Source organism: Lutra lutra, chromosome 8, assembly GCF_902655055.1.
Source record: "Lutra lutra chromosome 8, mLutLut1.2, whole genome shotgun sequence".
NCBI lineage: Eukaryota > Metazoa > Chordata > Mammalia > Carnivora > Mustelidae > Lutra > Lutra lutra.
In genome coordinates this window covers 12,524,940-12,547,828 of record NC_062285.1, presented here as the reverse complement: position 1 = coordinate 12,547,828, position 22,889 = coordinate 12,524,940, and the positions used below count along the sequence as shown (strand labels likewise).

The following is a 22,889-nucleotide window of genomic DNA, read 5'->3' as shown; positions in this document are numbered from 1 at the left end:
ATGGGTCTTTGCTTCTGGAAGAAAGACAGGGCCTCAGTGCTGCTCAAGTGTCACCAGCAAAACTACAGGCCAAGGCACAAAGAGCTTCTAATTACAGTATCATCGCAAAGGTGATATTTCTCCCTTGTCCTCTGAATGACAGGGGTCCGTGCTGGTATTCATTTTGCCACCCGCGCACGGGGGCACCCATGCCTCAGGGGCTCGTTGGTCTCCACATGCTCTCCTTTCCCCTGAACCCATTTCCGTGTTAACTCAGATCACCGACTCTCCTGCCCAAGCTAGAGGGAGGCCCCTCCTCCATTCAACAGGCCACCCTGTCCCAAGGAGGTTCTACCTCCCTCTACATCCCCTCTTGGGGTTAACAACCTTCACTACCTGGAAAGTCTTCCTTTCATCGGACCTGCGCATTTTACAGAATTTTAAAATTACATTTCCTGTTGGATCATCTTTAGGACGCAGAATAGTGGAGCACCAGCCTGCCAGGGACAGCCCTCCGTGTAGGTGAAGACCATGGTAAGATGTGGCCTGACCCTTGTCATTATTACATTAATCGTGCCAGTTCCTTACCAAAGTCAGGCACCGCTGCAGCTGTCCCATGACCTCTCCTCCCGCTCTGGGTATCGCTCCCTTCTTGCAAAGTTCAATGCTCTATGCCATTCTGCCTAGGAAGGCTCTGACCAGCACGGAAAAGTGGCGACCCTCAGCCAAACGGTCAGTCCTGCCTTCCTCTGAGCAATTCTGAACTCCCGGTGTGTGGTCACTGTTCTTTCTCCCCGTGCCACCTGCCTAGGTGACTCTGGTTTGGCAGAGCTATGAAGGGGCAGAACTTGTGGCAGAGGTTGGGAGATGGGAAGCAGGGGAAGAGGGAAGTCAAGTGCATTGTGAACAACACGAATTCCATGTGTTTTCCCTCTTGGTGCCAGATGGGGCAAGAAGTCCTCAGCAGCTGGCTGCCTCAGGGCCTTTGCAGCCACGCATAGATGACCAGACCTTAACTTCTGTGGGACAAACTCCCTGCATCATATCAGCCCCAGAAATGGCCTCTTCCACTCCCCGGCTGCAGGGGCCACTGACCTCAGGGTCAGGTGAAGTCTCAGGTGAAGCTGGAAGGGATGAGGCAGGCTTGTGGGGGAGGACGGCCTCGGCCAGTCTCGTCCATATCCCCTCGGCCGGCCACTGTGCACGAGGAAAACACACCTGCCCAGCACCCCCAGCCCAGGGCTGAGGACCTCTCACCTGCCAACGGTTTCAGCAAGAGGGGCCGCGCAGGGGAGCTCAGTCCCCAGAGGCAGGAAGAGCCAAGGGAGGCCCCCCTCCCTCACTCCACCAACCCAACTCCTCCAGGGAGCACCCCGGGCCCCCAGGCCCAGAAGAAGCCGTGTTCCTGCCAAATACCTATTTAGCTCCTCAGCAGAACAGGTAGAGGTAAGTTGCTGGAAAAGTCTGCTTCCTATTGAAAGGAACAAACACAAAGCCCTGAGTTCAGACTAGTTCCCCAGAACACTCTATGCTTTCGGGTTATAAAAATGTCATCAGGGACGCCTGGGTGGCTCAGTTGGTTAAGCAGCTGCCTTCGGCTCAGGTCATGATCCCAGCGTCCTGGGATCGAGTCCCACATTGGGCTCCTTGCTCGGCAGGGAGCCTGCTTCTCCCTCTGCCTCTGCCTGCCATTCTATCTGCCTGTGCTCGCTCTCTCGCCCTCTCTCTCTCTGATAAATAATAATAAAAATTAAAAAAAAAAAAAGAGAGAAATGTCATCAGTTTTCAGACCGAAGTGCTAATTGCTTGAATGGTCCCCTCACCAGTTGATGCAAACACATTAGGAGAAGGAGGGAGCAGAGCGGGACAGAGAGCGGACAGGAAGGGGGGAGCTGTGGCAGGTGTCAGAGTCCCTCCCCAGCCTCCCCCAGCTCTGCCCCACAGCTTCCCTCTTATGGTTCTGATCTTGTTCTGGACACAGATGGGGTTCTAGACCCAGAAGCCACATGTGACTCGCCCCCTAGGCCCCCAGCCCCTCTAAAAGAGGCCTGTCCCCCAGAAATCCCACTCTTTTCCCCCCTCCCATTCCCCTCTCACCCTTTCTGTAAAGGTCATGTTGGTTCAACTTGAGAAACAATCAGCTAGTTTAACTCTAACTTAAGTCATTGGGACAGAGGAGACAAAGAAACATTTTATTCTATCCCATTATTAAATGAATGAATTCCACCGGAAGCAAGGACAAGATGAGCTTGATTCAGACCTTTTCCCGGTCAGTGGAGAGGGTGCTCACACCAGCAGTCTAATGGGTTAGGAAACGTCTCTCTGGCCTGGTACCCAGGGTCCCACCAAGCCAGTAGCACCCGGCACCCCAATAGCGGCCATGTAGACTATCATCCAAACTGGAACTCTTGAATGGAAAGTTCGGGTTTCTTGAGGTGTCAAGACAACAACTATGAACCGAGCTGCCCCAGACACCCCCGATGTGTGGTCCCCCTCCCCAGGATGCTGACAACTTTCGAGCTGAAACGGGGGGGGGGGACACAGGGTCCATGGCACAGGGAAGGGCTGTGGGTAGCATCCAAAGAAGCACAGTCCCACCTTTTCTGCCCCACTCGGGAATTCTGGAGGAAGAAGAGCCATCGTCGCAGCTGGAGTCAGCAGGGGTTTTAGCATCTAACAGCGAGGGCCGATTAAGGGCTCACAAGAACAAAGGTAGGTTATTATTTTATCTTATTTAACAAACCTGGTTTTGAGGTTTGGCAGATACCCGGGAACCCCTGCCCAGGGCAGTCTTCCGCACACCAGGAGGGAAAACCCCTGCTGCCCCCTGAGGCCAGGAATGCCCTCAGTTCTCTGGGCCCCTAGACCCAGATGGTGCAGCTTCTAGGGCCAATCCTGCAACCGCTTTGAGGCCTCCCCTCACCTGCCTGGAAGGTCACCCAGTCACTTTCTAAAGGACAGATTCTCACTCCTTGTCTGAGCCCCTTGAAGGCCAACAGGACGAGGTGGTGGAAAGGGGGTCCTTCTGCTGGATCTGCTGGTCCTTCTGCTGGGCCTCCCGCCGCTCCCGGTGCCGCAAGCTGCCCAGAGTGTCCCGGCCGCTCGCGGCCTTCAGTGCACCGAGAACTGCCCACCCTGGCACTGCGGTTCTTCTGAAGCCCTCGGGGTCATCCCGGACTGTCCTGCCCTTGAACCACACATCCCGTTCACCAGGCAGTGCCATCCGGCCACCCCCTCGGTCTTCCCGGACTCCTACCTCTTGTCACTACCGCGGCTGCCAGGCCCTGCTCCGGGCCCCAGCAATCACACCCGGATGGTGGCACCAGCCCCGAAAGGGTCCCCTTGAGTCCCCCTCCCCGACCCCACCCCCCAGCGCCACCCCACGCCGTCTATTCTCCACACTCAGCCCTTTAAAATGGAAGTCGAGTCACATCACTGCGCGGACCCAAACCCTCCCATGGGACCATTTCACTCAGAGTAAAAGTCGAAGTTCTTCAGTGAGTCCAAGCCTCCACGTGCTCAGGACCCGGATCCGGAGCCAAACCGACCTCCTGCAGGTCCCGGTGCTGCTCACTCCGCCCACCACGTACTAGGCATGCGCCAGCCTCGGGGCCCCCGCTCCTGCGGTTCCTCTTCCTGCTGTTCCCTGACACGGCCACAGCCGGCCCATTTCCTTGCAGCCGTGTTGTCCAGGTCGCCTCTCGACCATCTGCCCTGCCTACTCTATTTAAAATGCCGGTCCACTCAGCCACCCACTAAGGCCTCTGGATTTTCTTACCAGAAAATCTTTTCTGCTTTTTTTTTTTTCTTTTTCTTTTAAAGATTTTTATTTATTTATTTGACAGAGAGAGATCACAAGTAGGCAGAGAGGCAGGCAGAGAGAGAGAGGAGGAAGCAGGCTCCCTGCTGAGCAGAGAGCCCGATGTGGGGCTCGATCCAGGACCTGGGATCATGACCTGAGCCGAAGGCAGAGGCTTAACCCACTGAGCCACCCAGGTGGCCCTGGTTTCTGTTTTTTCTTCCTTCTTACCACCTGTCACCTTCTAACTCATCTGGGAATTTACTTGTCCGTAATGTTTGCCATTTATGGTCTGTCTCCCCGCGCAAACGTACCTGCTCCGTGGGGGCGGGCGATGCTTTGTTCACTGACGTGCCCCAAGTACCCAGGCCATTTTCTGGCACGTGAGTAGACAGATGCTCAACTAATGTGGGTTGCAAGGGTGGGCCGAGCAATGGCTCTCTTTGCTAAGAGACGTCACAGCAAGTCCCTTGGGCGCTGAAGCCACCCTGCTCCGGTGACTCCCAGGGTCCCTGGTGAAAACACCCCTTCCTGCTGCATCCTAGGTCTGTCTGAATCTCCGAGACGCTCCATAGCGGAGGCTAAACTGGCATCACGGGTTATGTCAAGGGTGGAAGAAAATACGAGAAGAGGTCCGGAGAACGCCCTCGCCCTCGGCGTAGTAGCCTCCTCACTGTGGTTCCGCACCACAGAACGCCTGGTGCGGTGGGCCGGTTCAAAGCCCCGGATGACACTCTCCACCCCTCCCCCTCCACCCCGTCCCCCAGTAGGGTTTGGGCAAGCGGTGACATCCACCCGCAGTGTTGTCCCGTTGGTTCAACAGATGATTTTGTGCAATAACCTAATATATGGTAGGTACCTGATAAATGACTGAGCTTCAGTATCTGCTTTTACAAAAAAAAAAAAAAAAAAAGTTGATTTATTTTTATTTTATTTTTAAAGATTTATTTATTTATTTATTTGACAAACAGGGGCAGGGAGGAACACAAGCAGGGCGAGTGGGAGAGGGAGAAGCAGGCTTCCCGCTGAGCAAGGAGCCCGATGCTGGCCTCGATCCCAGCACCCCCGGATCACGACCTAAGCCTAAGGTAGACGCTCAGTGACTGAGCCACCCAGACGCCGCTGATTTATTTTTATTTTAGAGAGCGCGAGAGAGAGAGGAAGGGAAAAAGAGAAAAATCTCAAGCAGACTCTGCAAGGAGCCCCATGTGGGGCTTGATGCCAGGGCCCAGGGATCATGACCTGAGCCCAAATCAAGAGCTGGGCGCTTCACAGACTGACCCCCCCCAGTATCTGCCTTTTTAGCCCGGGAAGCATAGCTGCGTTTGCCTTTACGGGTCGGCTCTGCATTTCCAAGGCTCATTGCTGTTGTCCGCGGCTCCATGTGAGTGACGCCTCGCTGTCCTGGCTGGCTTGGCAGGGAGAGCAGAGAGGTAAGAGAAAGGTTGTGCATGAAGCAGTCACTTGTATAAATATAACCAGCTAGTTATGAGGCCGGTTCTCTCCGTGCGTTCTCACTAGGAAAGCTCGGACGGCATAAATGAAGATCCAACACAGAGTTAAACACACAGACACACATTCCTGGTTCACGCTGAACATCCTCAAGCATTAACTGCTAAATCTAACTCATATTCTTTTTCCTTTCAGGAAGTGTGTTCTATTTTCTTTCTCATCAGGTTAAAAAAAAAAAAATCCCAAGCTTCATGTTCAGAGCAGCCACCAGCACAGCTCTCAGCTTTGCACAGATAGGAGTTACGCACTAGTTACTTGTGCTCAACTCGCTAACAAGCCTCCCTCTTTAGAAAGGGGAGGAATGTTGGTTCTGTCAGATTTGGGTTTTCCCCCTGAATTCTGCTTCCTTTTGTCCCCCTCTGGGATCAGAGTCAAAAGGCAAAAGATCATGGGGCACCTGGGTGGCTCAGTCGTTAAGCCTCTGGATTCAGCTCAGGTCATGATCCCAGAGTTCTGGGATCGAGCCCTGCATCGGGCTCCCTGCTCTGCGGGAAGCCTGCTTCTCTCTCTCCTACTCCCCCTGCTTGCATTCCCTTTCTCACTAACTCTCTCTCTCTCTCTCTCTCTGTCAAATAAATAAATAAATAAATCTTTAAAAAAAAGAAAAAAAAAAGGCAAAGATCAGAACTAAGCCGGCCCATACCAACACTGTCAGCATCCCGGAGGGTCCTGTTTCCCCTTTGAATTTCCTACCAGCTCCAGAGAAACACAAACATCACTATCTTTTTTTTTTTTTTAAGATTTTATTTATTTGAGAGAGAGACAGTGAGAGAGAGCATGAGCGAGAAGGTCAGAGGGAGAAGCAGACTCCCCATGGAGCTGGGAGCCGGATGCGGGACTCGATTCCGGGATTCCGGGATTCCGGGATCATGACCTGAGCTGAAGGCAGTCATCCAACCAACTGAGCCACCCAGGTGTCCCCAAACATCACTATCTTAATAAGCCTGCTTTTCACCAAATTATTTGGATCATAAATACCACTTATTTAATACCTTCTATGTGCCAGACACGGGGCGAAGTGCTTTACTCCAAGAAGTGATTTGCCCCTTGGGGCGCCTGGGTGGCTCAGTGGGTTAAGCCGCTGCCTTCGGCTCAGGTCATGATCTCAGGGTCCTGGGATCGAGTCCCACATCGGGCTCTCTGCTCAGCAAGAAGCCTGCTTCCCTCTCTCTCTCTCTCTGCCTTCCTCTCCGTCTACTTGTGATCTCTCTCTGTCAAATAAATAAATAAAATCTTTAAAAAAAAAAAGAAGTGATTTGCCCCAAGTCTCACAGCTAGAAATCAACAGGGTTGAGATTCGAACCCAAGCCTGCCAGCTCTCCACCTGGCGGATGGTTCAGCGAAGACTGAAGCCATCTTGCTCTGTATTAGAAACCTAGCATGGAGAGAAAGCCCAGGCACCCACAGTGCAGCTGAGTTTAAGCTTGTCCCCAGTATCCTCTCATGGCACTGGCCTGCCTCAGTTTCTCTGCCTTCCAACCCAGACCCCGCTAAAAAGAGAGCCCTGCCCTCAACTACATAGGGAGTTTCTTGCAAGTCAGGCCCAACTGTAGGCCAGGTTGTTGAACGAGACCTCAGTCTCCTTGCCCATGTTCTAGTCGTTTTTCCTGGTTTATCCAGGCCCCCAGCCCACAGGACCGATCCCGCTCTTGGCTGCTGGCTGGTATCTTCCCATGGGTCTGGATCACTGTCCCCCTGGGCAACCATCTTCCTGGACCCGTGGCCATGTCCAACCATTGGCCAATGGCACACTCATCAGATGGGCCGCTTTTCCCCAGGTCCCCTTCTCCTCCTCCCAGCTAGCCAGTTTCTTCTCTTCCAAACCAGTATGGACCGGATCAGCTTGACTTGAACGTAGTCAAGCCTGTTTGCAGGTTGAGAGTGGGTAGTTAGCGGGCCTCTGTCGGCTACAAGTCTTTGGATTTTTCAGAGTAGCTGGAAAAGGGCAGGCACACAGCTTTCTTTCTGCACATTCTTTCTGCAGGTCCAGTGTGGCCCCCAAAATTTCCTCTCTCTTCTTATCCTGAGTCCTAGGAGCTGTCCTAGACTGCTCATGTTCAAGGGCACATCTGAGTGGTTTGTTCTTAGGGTCATCAGGATAGTGGCCTTGAGGATGTTTCCAACTCCAAAACCTCTAGCTCTATGATCTAAACCATGAACAATAAACCTGGAGCCAAAGAAATAGCTCCCAACCACCAAGGAACTGCTATGCTCAGGACGGGCACTCAGAAGGTTCCCATCTGAGAGCGGTAGTGAGCACTGAACAGCAGACACCGCCTCTGCCCTTGTGGAGCTCGGTACTCAAGTCATGAGAGGGAAGCCACAAACACAGAGAAAATAAAATGAGATAACCTTTTCTGGGGCCCCCGGATGAATTACTGTCAACTGAGAGGGTGATAAACATCATGAGGAAAGTTTCCAGAGGGGAGCTTTATGAGCGACTCACGAGGGACGCCTCCTTGAGAAGATGCCATTGAGGAGCTGGAGGGCGAGAAGGACCAGCAGCGTGAGAATCTGGAAGGGACCAATTCCAGGCAGCAGAGGAAGCAGCTAGAGAGAGCAGAGTGGATTTGGGGTAAGAAGCGGCAAATGCATGGAGCCGGAGGAGGGCACTCCCAGCCCCGGCTGAAAGCCAGAGGTGGTGAGTTCAGGAGAAACAGGCTGGAAAGCCAGGCGGAGGTAGACAGGAGCGTGGGCTGGTGTGGGAGGCTCTGGGAGGCACATGGGCTGGGATGAGCCTCCCCATGACCTTGGAGTCATTACCACTGGGGAAGCTGACTTGTACCCATGGGCCAAAGCAGGTGGTGAGGGCTCCCGGAAGGGGCGCGGTTAAGCAGGCAGAGGCCTTGACTGTCTCCAGCCACAGTTCCAGGTGGTTTTGTGCCACTGTTTTCTGAACCCCAGCTCAGGACCTTTGTCCTTTTTTATTTACGGGACAGGCTTTACGCAGCTTGTGGTTTCCGTGCTGCTTCTGAACGCATGGGTGCTGCCCACCTACCTAACGCTGAAGCAGCAGCAGCCGTGCATCCAGCACGCAGGGAGCTTTGGAAAACCTGCGGGCCTGAGCGGAGGCGCAAGTGGTTTTCAAGGGACTAAAGCCAGCACCGGCTCAGCCAGCACGGCCTGTGTCCTTGCTTCCTGTCCCACTCTGTGCTCACGGCTTTCCGAGCGCTGCACGTTAACCCCTCCCTGCAGTCCTACGCAGGATAAGACAAAACCAAGACTTCTCGGGTCAAGTTGATTGTCCGGGACAAATCGAATTGACAGAACCTGGGTTTGAATTCAGTAGGTGGGACTCCTGAGACAGTGCTCTGTACAAGCCCCCAAAGAAGTGCATTCAATAATACAAGTTCTCTGGTCATTTTGCCCCTTCCTGTCTCTTCGGGGTCTGTTTGCGGTTCTGACATTTCCTCTGACACCGTAACCATTCTCTGGCTCCCTCCCTCGAGTTGCTTGGGGAGCCAGTTCCCGGGTCTGGATGGTGCGGCTGAATGTAGCCCAACACCGCCACCTAGCGTCGGTGGCGGGACCACCAGGCCCACCGAGAGGCAACCGGCCACAGGACGTGGAGACCTACTTGACCTGTGTCTTCGTTTTGTTTTGTTTTTCTGGCTACGAGGGAACATCCTCATCGGAACACTTTTGAGTGCGCTTGTGAAGAACGACCTGAAAGCTTGCTTACATAGTGGAAAGCCAAACCAGCCCTGCTTTGACCTCCAAATGGGTATTTCTCTAATTGTCCTTAACCCCAAATGCCATCAAATTATACCTGTTCTTGAGATAACGGTGTTATGGTTATGCAGGATATAGCCTCACTCTTAGGAGAGTCACTCTGAAGTATATAAGTGTAATTTCCACAAAGTCTTGCAACTGGCTTTTAAATGGTTGGGCAGGGAGGGGCAGAGAGGCAGGTAGTGGGAATGAACCCAGACAGTAGTAGTTAACACGTTCATTGCACAGTTTGTTCAACCGTACGTATGTTTGATTGCCCAAATAAAAAATCACAAGCATCACTGGGACGTGCAAGGAGAGAGGGAAAGGGAAACAGAAACCAAGGCACCAGCCGTTTCTAAAGCCTTCCTCCGGAAGACACTGGCGCTCGGGAGCACCGCGGAGGGTGAGCGTAAAGATAGAGCCGGCCCTCCAAGGTCCCTGCGGAGGATTACAGTAAGTCCCAAGATTCATGCCTGATCAGAAGCGCAGCCCAGCCACAGTCATGAGGGTCCGCTAATAGGCCTCCTTCACAGAAACAGTGAGCTCGTGGGCTTGTTGCCTCCCTGGACCCTGGTAGCTGTCGAAGAACTTTCTCTGTTGATTACAGTCCTGGGGGACCCACGAGCATAAGGGCCACCAGCCACAAGAGCCAGTGGACAGAGAGGTAGGTGTCCCTTGGCCGCAGTCACAAAACTTGGGGCACCAGACCTGTCAAAAGTTTGCCTCTAAAAACACTGGAGCACAGCAAAGGGAGAGTTTAAAGATGGTACCAGTCTCCACTGCAAGGGTTCCAGCAGGTTTCTGGATGTGTGTGTTAAATTAGATACCTGCCCCTCAGGCTGACTTTAATATAAGCAGGCGGGCCTCCTTTCCAGGCCTCCTCCAGTCTGGGTGAGACTGACTGCCTCTGGGCTAAGCCCGGGGGCAGATGAGTCCAAGAGCCCAAGACTTTTGAGCTGCTTTCCAGATCACAAGACACTTACGGGACTCAGGACACAAGCCCCGGTGGTTTTCAAAGTCAGATGCTTTGGGGGCTCATCTTCAAGTGTATGTCCCAAAACTTGGGATGCCCAATGTGGGGTCCAAAGGCCTTGCCCCTCTAGGAGCTCTGGATTCTGAGTTCCCTGCATTGTGGGGATGCCACACCGAGGGTAGGATTTATGGTAAGATTGTGTCCTAGTCTCTCCTACCCATTTTGAAGGGGTTTTCTTCCTGTTGCCCAATGTGCAGTTGTCTCTAGGCCAACCTTTAGGGGTTTTTTTTTTACATTTTTAAAAGATGTCCTCTTGTTTCGTTTGTAGCTACAGATTCCATGTTGCCATGGGAGGAGCTGAGCTCAGCATCTCCCTATGTCACCATCTTGAACTCCCAACCTGAGTGGCCTTCAAAAAATTTTTCCCCCAGTAATCTGTACGTTTATTTTTTGAGGCCAACATAGGTATTATTCTAACAAATTCTCACTAAAAAAAGGTGGTATTTTATTGAAATTACATTGAACATATTGAGAATGTTGACACTTTTTTCAATATTGCATTTTCCGATCTAGAACATGCATGTTTGCTGCATAAGCTATACTCTGTATCCCACAGAAAAGCTTTAAAGAATTTTTTCACATAGACATATACATATTTTCCTGTCCCCATTTTATTGAGAAATAATTGGCATATAATATTGTGTAAATTTAAGGCGTACAACATGATTTGTCACATGTATATGTTACGCAATGATTACCATAATAAGATTAGTTAACCTATCACCTTGCGTGATTTTTTTTTTGTAGTTAGAACATACAGTCAGAAACTTGCAGGTATACGCTAAAATATTAATTATAGTCACCATACATACTTTACATACATACTTTAGATGCCTAGAACTTATCATCACAAGTTTGTACCCTTTAATCAGCAACTCCCTATTTTCCTCACCCCTCAGCCCCTGGGAACCACCAATCTGTATTTCTATGGATTTAGCTTTTTTAGAGTCTACATGAAAGTGGACTTTGTCTTTCTCTGACCTATTCCACTTAGCATAATGCCCTCAAGTTTTGCCCACATTGTGGCAAATGGCGGATTTCCTTCTTTCTTATGGTTGAATAATATTCCATTTTATAAATACATTTTCTTTGTCCACTCATGCATTGATGGACAGTTAGGTTGTTTACATATTTTGGCTATTGTGAATAATGCTTCAATGAACACGAGAGTACAGACATCTCTTTGAGATAGTGATATTTCCTTCAGATACATACTCAGAAGTAAGATCACTGGATCTTTAATTTTTTGAAGAACATCCAAATTGTTTTCCATTGTGGCTGCACCAATTTACACTCCTACCAACAGTGCCTAAGCGGTCCTCGCCAATTCTTATCTCTTGTCTTGTTGATAACAGCCATTCAAACAGGTGTGAGGTGACATCTCACTGTGGTTTTGATTAGCATTTCCCTGAGGATTAGTGGTGATGAGCACTTTTTCATGTATCTGTAGGCCATTTGTATGTCTTCTTTAGAGAAGTTTCTGTTCAGGTCCTTTGCCCATTTTTTAATTGAATTGTGCTTGGTTGCTTTTTTGTTTTTTTGTTTTGTTTTTTTTGTTTGTTTTCTATCAACATGTAGTGAGATGTGTAATTTGCAAACATCTTCTTGTGAGATGTATAATTTGCAAAGATTTTTCTCCCATTCCATAGATTGCCTTTTTGTTTCCTTTGCTGTGCAGAAGCTTTGTAGCTTAGTATTGTTCCACTTTTAAGACTTATTTTTTTGAGAGAGAAAGTCGGGGGAAGGACAGAGGGAGGGAGAGAGAACCTCAAGCAGGCTCCCTTCCAAGTGCAGAGCCCAAGGCCGGACTCGATCTTACCACCCATGAGATCATGACCTGAGCTAAAATCGTAAGTCGGATGCTTACTCAACTGAGCCACCCAGGTGATCCTAGTTCCACTTCATTTTTGTTTTTGTTGTCACTTTTGATATCATATTAAAAAAACCAGCCAAGACCAGTGTCATTTTTTTCTGTTTTCTTCTAGGATTTTTACAGTTGCAGGTCTTACATTTAAGACCTGAAATAATTCTATTTCAAGTTAAATTTTCATAAGTGGTATAAAAGAGGAGCCCCCTTTCATTATTTTGCATGTGAATATAATTTTCACAATGCTATTTATTGAAGAGGTGTTCCTAAATGTCTTAATTTTATTGCAATAGTAAATTAAATCTATACTTCCATTTTATTTTCTATATAACAAAGCTATTGTTTGCATATTAAAATATAATTAGCCCTCCTACTAAATTCTTTTCTAATAGCTTTTTTATTTTCTGTATATACATCACTGAAAATAATTATTGTCTTCCTCCTTTCCATATTTCTAGCTCATTTCTTTTTCCTGTCTAATTGCATTGACTATTTCCCAAACAGTATTAAAAGTAGCAGAGGTGATAAATGTTTTTGTTTTTAAATGTTATGGAACTGCTTCTAGTGTTTTGTCATTAAGCATGATATGATGAGCTTCACGTGACTGTCTTGTTCTCATTCCTCAGATTCCAGCTCAAAAACTATGTCTTTCAAGTTTTTTTCCTAAATACATGATCTAAAATCGCTAACACTCACTCCTTTGCGGGTCTTTATTACCTTGTTTTAAATTCTTCACAATTATTTCTGTACTTATCATGCATTGTGTATTGAATTCTGAATTTTTTTGTACATTTGTTTTTTCTTTCACTTAAATGGAAGCTTCAACTAGAGTGAGAACCTGGTCTACTAGGACATAGCACCTTTTTATTTCTTGATCAGTCACTTTTGGACTTTCCGCCTAAGACAAAAATGAATGCACTTATATTTCCTCCCATCTTCTCACCATCTCCCATTTTATTATTTTACTTTGCCACATTTTACTACATTGATGTACCACATTTCCCATCATTCTGTAGTTGCACGTGTAAACTGCTTCCATTGCACCAATAATGCTTTTATCTTCATTCCCCGTTCACCTCTTGGTTCGCTTTTGTCAGTTACTGTTTTCTCCAAGGTCTCAGGAGTGCAATCTTCAGCCCTTTTACATTTGGGAGTCACTGTTGCTTTTTTATTTGAGCAATTTGCTGAAGATAGTATTTGGGTCACAATACATTTTCTTACACATTTCCTAGAACTTCATAAACATGGTTCCATTACCTATAATCAGGAAACGTGGCTTGAACTGGCATACTTTCGCTCTTCCCTTTCTCTACGGGTAGGGTCAGAGGTTATACTGGTTATTTGCTCCCCTTTTCTCTACCCTTCTCAGCATTGCATGGAGTGTCCCAAACTCTCTTACCCTCTTGCTTCTAAGTTCTGCCAACGTAGGCAGAACTAGAGGACAAAGCGGGGAAAGCCTGGGATTCTCCCTCACCCTGCTTCAGAAGGCCTCTTCAGCAGCAGCTTTGTATTTCCCTTGGATCCAGCTCCCTCCGTACTGGCCCTCTGTCCACATTCCCAGCTCTCCTTTATTATGTCTTCCAATACGGCCTGCCTTGGTTTTAGTCCCTGTTAGTTTCAAATTCTCCCCTTTTTAAATACCTAAGGTGATTTCTATTTTCTGACTGAAATCTAATTTGGGATGATTAAATGTGCTGAATTACACCAAAATTTCCTATCTTCCTTTATTTCCATCCATCCACCTTTCGAAAATTATAGAAGTTTGTTTCTTTCATTGTTTTGATGTTTGTGGAGAAATATTTTAGCTCTTTAAGTACTTTTGTTAAGCACTGAGTGTATCTGATCAGCTAGCTTATCCTGCAATTCCGTTACCAGTATTTTACTTGGTATTTTTGGAGCCCTTGGGCTTCTGAAACAGGTCTAGAGAAATGTACACTGGGACTGAATTGGCATTTTTGAAATTAGAGGTATTGCCAAACATGGTAATATTTTATCATTTTAAGTTTCAGTTCACAAAAATGAAAACTATCAAGGCATCAAAATAAAAAAAAAGTGACATTTAGGCAAGAGGCTTGTTGAAATTTCAGTGACTCTGTTCAAGGTTCCTTTAATAATTTAAGACTTGATATTTTTAAGTAATCTCTACACCCGTCATGGGGCTTGAATGTACAAACCTGAGATCAAGAGTCACATGCTCCACCAACTAGGCCAGCCAGGTGTCCCTAATAATAAATTTTTAATTAAAAAAATGTTTGAAAACATTATGCTTGGCATGCTTGGGTGGTTCAGCCAGTTAAGCGGCTGGCTTCGGCTCAGGTCACGATCCTAAGGTCCTGGGATGGTTCCCTGAGGAGCCTCCTTCTCCCTCTGCCTACCAATCCCCGTGTGTGCTCACTCCCTCTCCGATTTAAAACAAAACAAAACAAAACAAAAACCATTATGTTTAAAGATTAAATACGAATTTCAGCAAACTTAACAAATACTTAAAATATGTAGTTCATTCACTCATTCATGCAAACATCTTGAGCACCTAGTATGTGCTCATTTTTCTAGGTCTGGGAGATACACAAGAGACAATTCTGTCCTTGCATTCTTGCCCTTCTCATCCAAGGTTAATAATCCTGTTAACTACCCAAAGAGGTAAGAAAACTTTTGATCCTAATGCAGCCACACAGGCTGAACAAATGAAACAACACTAGGCACCTTAGAAAATGAAAAAGATCCTGTTTATGAAGTACATAGAGTGGTATCAAGGGCCTGTCAAATCTTAAATCTTTCCACCCATCACAAAAGCAGGATATTCCTAAATCCCATTTTCCTGTAGGACTTTATTTGTGGTAGAGATGTTCTATTAGTGACACATCTCAGAATGTTGGCTTGAATGCTCTTGCCTCAACGCCCTATCCTATAAAGTCAGAACGGTATGGCTGGATGTGAAGGCATCATCTGAACCAAACAGACCTATCAAAGAATCCTACTGTGAAAGCACTCGAATTATTACTGGATCAGTTGACTAAATTTCTTAGATCAAATTTCATAATGGGGGCAATAAAACTGGTTTGGAGTTAGGTTTTGGTAACCATTAGTAAATTGCAGTAATTTCTTTAAAAACAAGAAACAAACAAAAAAACAAAAACCCAACTAACTAGCTGCTGTTTCTTTCCTATCTCCCAAGGTGAAAGAACCGAAAATAAATCAGATTTTAAGTCCCTTGTTTCCAAAGGGCTATGGAAACATATATTCGACATCTATTTCTGGAGTACCGTGTATCAGGAACTGTTCTTTTGAAGAAAACCAGTGAAGGAACAGTGATGGTGTTCTTTTAGATGGGAGATCAGGAATAAGCTTGAGGTGGCCTTTGAGCAGAGACCAATGGGCAGCTAGCTGTGCAAGTCTAAAAACAAAATTTCCCAGACAGAAAATACAAAAATCCTGAAGTGAGATTACAGTGAGTGAGGGAGAATGTAGCAGACAAGATGTGGTAGTATTCAAGGGCTTGAACACAAGCCATGGTAAGAGATCTCAATTTTGTAGTATGTGAAATCATTGATTTAAATTATGAACAGAATGATTGGAGGGGGGTTGTTTTGTTTTTTTATTTCACTCTGGTGAACAGTCTGGAGGACAGGAATGTGTGGCAAAGAGAAAGGAGGCTGTGGCAGTAGACTGGTTCAGAAGAGGATTGCAGATTGGAATAGAGGGGTAAACACGGTGATAATGAGCTCTCAGATCCAAAATACATTTTGGAGAGCTTGGAGGGTCTTGATGATGGATCGCATAGAGGGCATTAAGAGAGAAAGGATGCTTCCTCTGTTTGGGGAGTGATACTGGTAACAGTTACTGGAAACGGGGACACCGGAGAATAAACTCTTAAGTACAAGAGTTCTTTTTAGAGAATTTGCCACCTAAACTGACTGCTGTTCAGAGCTCAAGAAAAGAGTTCAATAACTGAAGACAATTTGGATGAAATTGACCTAAGAGTAGGATTCTTACAGCCAAGGGCTCTAGGCAGACCACTGGAGGGCACTCCCAAAATTCAGATCAGGAAAAAGGGATATGGCAAGAGGATCTATCAATCTTTAAAGATCTTTAAGCCAAAATTTTCATTAAAATAGTGCTAAGAAATTATGTTGAAACTTCTGAAACACTAAAATTTTAGCAGTAACTTGGCATTTTCTTACTCAAATGCAAATTATACACTCTAAGACTTTCAAAAGACTGTTCTGAAATAACTGCACAATATAGTCAAAACATATTTATTACTTTAAGTGTCATTTTGTACACTCCAGTACAAATACAAGAATATAGCCGTATTTACAGGTATCGAAAAGAAATCTGTATATTCAAACCCCACATCTAAATACAGTAGCTTTAAGTCCTGAACTACAATAGTTCCGGTTTGCAGAGTAAATTACTTCACAACACTCCCCGCTTTGAAATAATCCCTTACAGCTAATTGGGTTTAAACAATATTGTTTGAAATGGGGTACAATTCATCTTTGCAAAGTTTTAAGCACCTCCTTTCCAAGGTTTTATAAGTGTGAAAGATATATAAAACTTAGAAGATAAACCATTCATCTGAGCTATTAAAAGAAGCATCAGGTCTTTAAAGAAGAGTTGAAGCATGGAGTTTTCAGTGTGCTTAAAAACTGGAGTTGGACTATAGTCCAAGTTTTAAAATTAAAAGGTAGTCAAATTAAACAGAAAACAACTGGAAAAAAAGTAGGAAAGCTGGTTAAGAGGAAAGACTTTCTAACAGATCCCCCCTCACAAAATACATTTTATTACAGTATCAGTTTTTAAGGTTTGAATAGAAGACTACTAACATCCTTTTAAAAATAAAAACCCTGAGGTTTCCTAGGGTCTCTTTGTATTTCTATTTCCAAATTATATGAACCAAGGTGCAAATCAAAATGAGATACATGTTCAAAGCCATGTCAACTATATAAAGAATATTCTTGGATATTATGCCTATTTTAATAAATATTCCCTGGTTATCTCAAGGTTAGTAGCTGGACACAATGTATTAAAGTGCAATACTTAAAATAATTTACTACAGAATAAGTGAATCAAATATTGTAAAAAATATTTCCACAAAAATTTTAATTTTGTTTAAAAATTCACCAAGAAATTTCATATTAGGCATCTTCTCCTATATATATATGTGAGCAATTCATTTAGGGATGTAAACATTTCTTAAAGCAAAGGAATAAGATGACACAGACCACCAATAAACTATTAGCAAATAAAATTCAAATTTACCTTAAATCACAAGTCAAGTCGCCCTCTGATCAGGAAACATTTGCCTACTACATCACAAATTGCTCACTTCTTCCCAGGAAAGACAATGGACTCCGTCAGTGAGAGTTCCAGCTTAACATCGCTCTTTGGAGTTAATTTTACATGCACTAATCAAGCCCAGCAAATGTTAACTTACAGGTATGAACATTTCATGATAGTGACATTTGTCTTTTCTTACATTTTAAAAGTATGCTCAAGTTACAACAACAAAAAATGTTTCCAGTGTCTAAGATTTTAATTCCTCTTAACTACACTGGAACATTTTTTTTTTCGTATTTTAGAAAATATCATTCATACTATTGCTTACATTTTACTTTTTGAAGTTTCCTGAAAGGTCTGAGCATTATCGCTATACTTTAAATATGCTTAAAGCACATGAGCAATTTTGGAATTTTCATATCCAAAAATGCAACATAAATGTCTAACATCACAAAATAAGCCCTTGGTGCTGGCAGTTCTGAAAGCACATAAATATATCTGCCTCAACAGGATAAAAGTCTCTAGATCAGGTAAGATTTTGAAATTAAATTTTCTGCATAAAGAAACCCTTGTGATTTGATAGAATACTGGCAGTGTCATGCTAAGGCCATGTGACCAATATTTTAGAAAAGAAAAAAAAAAAGCCAAGGTAATTTTATAGTAGCAATAGTTTCTTTTTTTATTTTAATATACTTTAGGAAACAATATACAAAGCTGAGCTTTCCCACCATTTCCAGATAACAGAAGGAAGCTCCAATTACACAAATTTAGCGTTTTGTGATGGCTAAGAACAGCAGTCAGCACCAGACTTGAACAGTTAGCTACAACACAAACATCCTTCAAAATGAAATGTCATAATAGCAAGACAGGTTAAACCAGGGTTTATAACAAATGACAACCACTTGGGAAGTGACTTAATCATTCTTGTTGAATTTCATATTTCATTAAATATCTTATACACAATTTCCTGTTAATATGCTTTAAACAAAACCTCCCTTAAGGAATTATTTCAATTAAGTATAAATATTCAACAAGAATAGTTCTGATAAAGAATCCCCAGGTAGTTCAAATTCTAATATGCACTGACCGAAGGAAAAGAAAAATAACAATTTTTTGTTTGTTTTAACATGTTTATTACAACAGATACAATTCACATCTGACTAGCTTTGTTTCCTCTTTCCCCTCCCACAACCATGTTCATTGGGCCATTTCCTTATATGTGAGCAATCAATGTACTTTCAGCACACATGCCCAGCAGTACTTTTAAGTCCATTCTTACAGGGTGCAAATGGATCTCAATAATTTATACAAACAAGTGGGTTATGCTCGATCACTGCAATTTCAAGCTACTGTACACAGGAATGAAAAGGTTATAGAAAAGTGCCATAGCAACAGTGCCTTAAGAAAGGAGAAAAAGAGGAGCCTTAAAAAAATGGATAAAATCAGATCAAGGATTTCAGAGGGAAATGGAACACACGGGAAATGAAAAACATTTCTCTGCAAAACAAATGGAGAAGCACTGCTCTTGATCAGGTGCAAGTGTGGAAACAGTTGTTTCATGATATTTTGTACACTGCCCATATGGTTCAAAATCGTATCCTTAAGACACAGATCGCCTGGCGCTTGCACTGAATTTTTGAAAATGCAAGATTTCTGAATGATAAATTAACCCCCCAATTTTTTTTTTTAAAAAAGCTAATTTTGCAGACAGGTTTACATGTAAAAGGCTAGGTATTTAGCCACCTCAGCATTGATTAGTTTTGGATGTCTAAGCTCTGTTACACATGGCTTCCCATGGCTTCACTCTACAAAACATATTTACAACGTGAAGAATACATCTACAAGAAATCTACATTTCAAGGGTTTTACAAATCAATCTTGTATCTTTCCCCTGAATTGACTCTCACAGACCCCATCCCCTTGTCATTTCCTTTGCCCAGCTTAACGGTCCAAAGTCTACTTAAATGCAGCTCAAAAATGTTAAGATTGGGCAATAAGATTTACAGTTCCTGTACGCAAAACCATGTGCAATTATTCACATCTTCACACCATGAAGGAATTCTGATTTTTTAGCTTTTCGAGTTCCTTAATTTGTTGTCTCAAAAATAGTATCCTGAAAAATAAAAGAAGGCATTAGAACTTGTATGGTTCATATATAAATGTTACAGAAAAACCAAACAAAACTTTACTATAAAAATATCTTAAAAAGATAAAGTAAGTAACTACAATTAAGACTAAGTAATTAAAAATGGATTAACCTAGGGGCACCTGGGTGGCTCAGTTAGTTGGGTGTCCTGACTCCTGGTTTTGGCTCAGGTCCTGATCTCAGGGTCGTGAGATCAAGCCCCATGGGGGCATCTGTGCTCAGCAGGGAGTCTGCTTGAAATTCTCTCTCCCCCTCTCTGCCCTTCCCCACCTCAGATAAATAAATCTTTAAAAATAAATAAATATGGATTAGTCTAGAGTTAAAACAAAATGACCAGTGAATGTACGACACATTAAAGAACTAAGATATCAAAAGTTAGAATGTTTCCTAGTTCTCTAACGATTTCTCAATAATATGACTATGAAGACTGATTTAAAATGTGGTTTGCTGTATCATCACACACACACACGGCAGCTGATATTAAATATGAGACAAACCTATACTTCGTGTGTTTTCTAGGCCACGACAGTGTAAGCCTAGAATTAACAAGGTACAAGAAGCTTAATTTGAAGAACAATTCTCAATATAAACTCAGAAAAACAGAGCTGAGTCAAAGTCCAACTGACATGAATATATAAAACAAACTCGAGATTTCCATGAACTTCGTAAAACTGTTCCCCTTCTGACCTTGACCTCTCTCTTCTGTAGAGTATGATAGTTACTGCCTGTACCAGGGAATTAGGCGTACTCATAAAGTGGCCTGCTATTTACCAGGGCACACTGTGGCAATAGCTGAGGCTGCAAATAATTTCCTAAAAGTCCAATCACCTATCTCAGTAAGCCAAAATGCAGTCAAGTTTTATGTATGCTTGAAGTACTTTCAGAACAATCAGAAAGTCAACAAATCCTACTTCCTATTCACCATATAACTCCAGATACTTTAGTAACTGAAAGATTAGATAAAAACTTACTTTTCCAAGTTTACATAAATTCCAACTTGGTATTTACTAAATATTTGCGGTTTCATGTTAAGACTAACTCTGCTTGTGATCCAGTAACAATACAAACAGGATGTGAGAGGGCATTAAAAGTTTGTCCTTGATTTTGTAAGACACATTAAAAAAAATATCTATACTATTTACTGGGATGTAGATATCCTTGAGTAGGATACTAGACTAAGAAATGTGAGACAGTAAGTGTTTAGGTGAAAACAATTCAGAGAATAGGTATACTTGCTAGACAACCAGATTTCTAAGAGATGTCTAGGTGATCCAAAGACAATGTAAATAATGATTTGAAATTTGAACTAAAACAAGTACCTCAGCAACTGAGTACTACCCTCAATCAAAGAGGAGACTCTTGATCATCAGTTGCTATCAACAATTCACTTTTTAAAAATATTTTTATTTTTTAAAAGATTACAGTGTAATTAATAGTGTTCTACCATTTCCCTTTTAAAATATTATTGTAACTTAAAGAGTTGTAAGAATAAAGTCTAATGAAGCATTTACCATGGGTTAGAGAATTAAAATCTAAACACCATTACCATTCACTGGGCATATTATTAAATCATAAAAATGCAGTCATAGTGTGGGGTGCTTGGGTGGCTTAGCTGGTTGAGCATCCAACTCTTGGTTTCCACTCAAGCCATGATCTCATGGGTCTAGAGATAAGAGTCCCATGTCAGGTTCTGCGCTCAGGGGGAAGTGGAAGTCTGCTTCAAGATTCTCTCCCCTTATCCAACGCCCCCCCCCCCAATTAACTCTTTTTTTTAAAATACAATTACAGTGTTAAGGAACTGGATGTATCAAAGAGAAGTTTAAATTTCAGAAATGAAATGTTATTTATATCCTTCAGTCTGATTTAAGATATATAATGCTAAGACAAAAACTCTGTCCACGAAAACCTTACCTTTGCTCTCGCAAAGTTGCTTGAATTTCACATACTCGGACTAAAGATCTTAAATTTTTTAATTCAGTACAAATTTCTGACATGTGAACACTTCCCATATTATGGGCTTCTTCTCGCAATCTCGATGCCTATAATTAGAGAAATGAAGATCACATAAAATGTAAGTCACTATCGCGAAAGAACAATCATCGAATTTCTGAGTACAACTTTATACCAAGATTACAGAATCCTCCTTCTCCTTTAAAAATCCACAAAAGTGATAGTGAATCTAAGGGGCAAAATTATTTTCTTTAAAAAAAAAAAAACAAAAAACAAAAAAAACCGGTCTCTATTGGTGGGAGGTAATTTTCAAAAATTTCCCCTTCAAGTTCTGGAGAAAACAGTATTTCCAATTTCAGTATCTGATAGCACTAGGATAAAAGAACTCATGATTTGTGGCTCATAAAAGCTGCGGAGTCAGCCAGAGTAAGGTTCAGCGTGACACTGATAAAAGGGCCTTCGCTATATTCTTGTGTCATAAGACACTCATTAACTCTGTGAACTTAGAGAAAGTTTCAGTCAGTACATCGCGGGAAGGGAAGCCAATAGCAGTTACTGGAATGTTCAAAGGTCCCTCATTCCAAAGCAAAACTGTTTCCTAACTCCTCATTGCCAGTCTAGTGGAGAGATCTAATAGCAGGAATCTGAAGAAGTTCTAAAACCGTAAGAACGGCTGGCTGAATGGAAAAAGCGCATTGGCTTTGAGCCCCATTACTGTTTTAACTGGGTGACCTTGGTATTTTAATTTATTTGGTACTAAGGGCCCCACTGGTAAAATGGAGAACTCTATCTGTACCAGTTAACAGTTTTGAGAAGTGGAATAAGACACTTGGCACAGTGCTAAATGCTGAGTATTTGGTAATGGAAGCTGTAACAATAATTACATTAAAATATGTTATGTGAGGGGTGCCTGGGTGGCTCAGTCCTTAAGCACATGCCTTCGGCTCAGGTCATGATCCCAGGACCCTAGGATTGAGCCCCCATCAGGCTCCCTGCTTGGTGGGAAGCCTCTTTCTAACTCTTCCGCTCCCCCTGCTTGTGTTCCCTCTCTCTGCCAAATAAATAAATAAAATCTAAAAAAAAAAATTTATGTGAAACCCTAACAAATTATCTCCTAAATACCTTAAAACAAGTACTTACGAAATATTTTATAGAGTGACTATAAACAATCTAATTAGGAATTAGTTATTTCAAGCATAGCTTAAATTCAGTGACCTAGATTAAATTTTCTAAAAGTAGAAGTTATATTTTTGTCACTCATCCACAGGTAAAATATCTGCTGTGAGTCATACCTGCTTCTCTGCATGATCTGCAGGCCATCCTTGAACATGTTTTATGAGATTTTCATTGAAGTGTGCTGCTAGCGTAGGTGTTAATGAACACGTAGGTCGGGCAGATGAATTCTGTGGTACAACTGTTGCATTTGATGCATTACTACTAGAAGTATGGTTTGGACCAGGTGATGGACTTCTCTGGCTACTGGAAGAAAAAACAGAATTGAATGTGTGCAATGTTTTAAAAAGTAGGTATCCTAGAAATTGTCCATTACTTCTACTAAATTAAAGATATCCAAATTCCTAAGAAAAATTTGTTATTTTAACATCAAATA

At 43.7% G+C, this 22,889-nt stretch overlaps 1 protein-coding gene across 10 annotated transcripts in view; it reads right to left on the bottom strand.

Moving 5' to 3' along the window:
* Positions 1 to 17,837: 17,837 nt before the first annotated feature.
* The window catches only part of WAC (WW domain containing adaptor with coiled-coil), an 86,179-nt gene continuing 81,127 nt past the window's right edge, over positions 17,838 to 22,889 (bottom strand). For 9 of the 10 annotated variants that reach the window (XM_047739434.1, XM_047739435.1, XM_047739438.1 and 6 more), the window contains 3 exons: positions 22,573 to 22,759; positions 21,242 to 21,369; positions 17,838 to 19,297 (listed from right to left, as the gene is read on the bottom strand). In XM_047739434.1, the coding sequence (XP_047595390.1) occupies positions 19,228 to 19,297; positions 21,242 to 21,369; positions 22,573 to 22,759 (385 nt within the window). In that variant the 3' untranslated portion in view covers positions 17,838 to 19,227. The remainder of the gene's footprint in view (positions 19,298 to 21,241; positions 21,370 to 22,572; positions 22,760 to 22,889) is intronic. The other variant, XM_047739431.1, reaches the window with a different exon arrangement.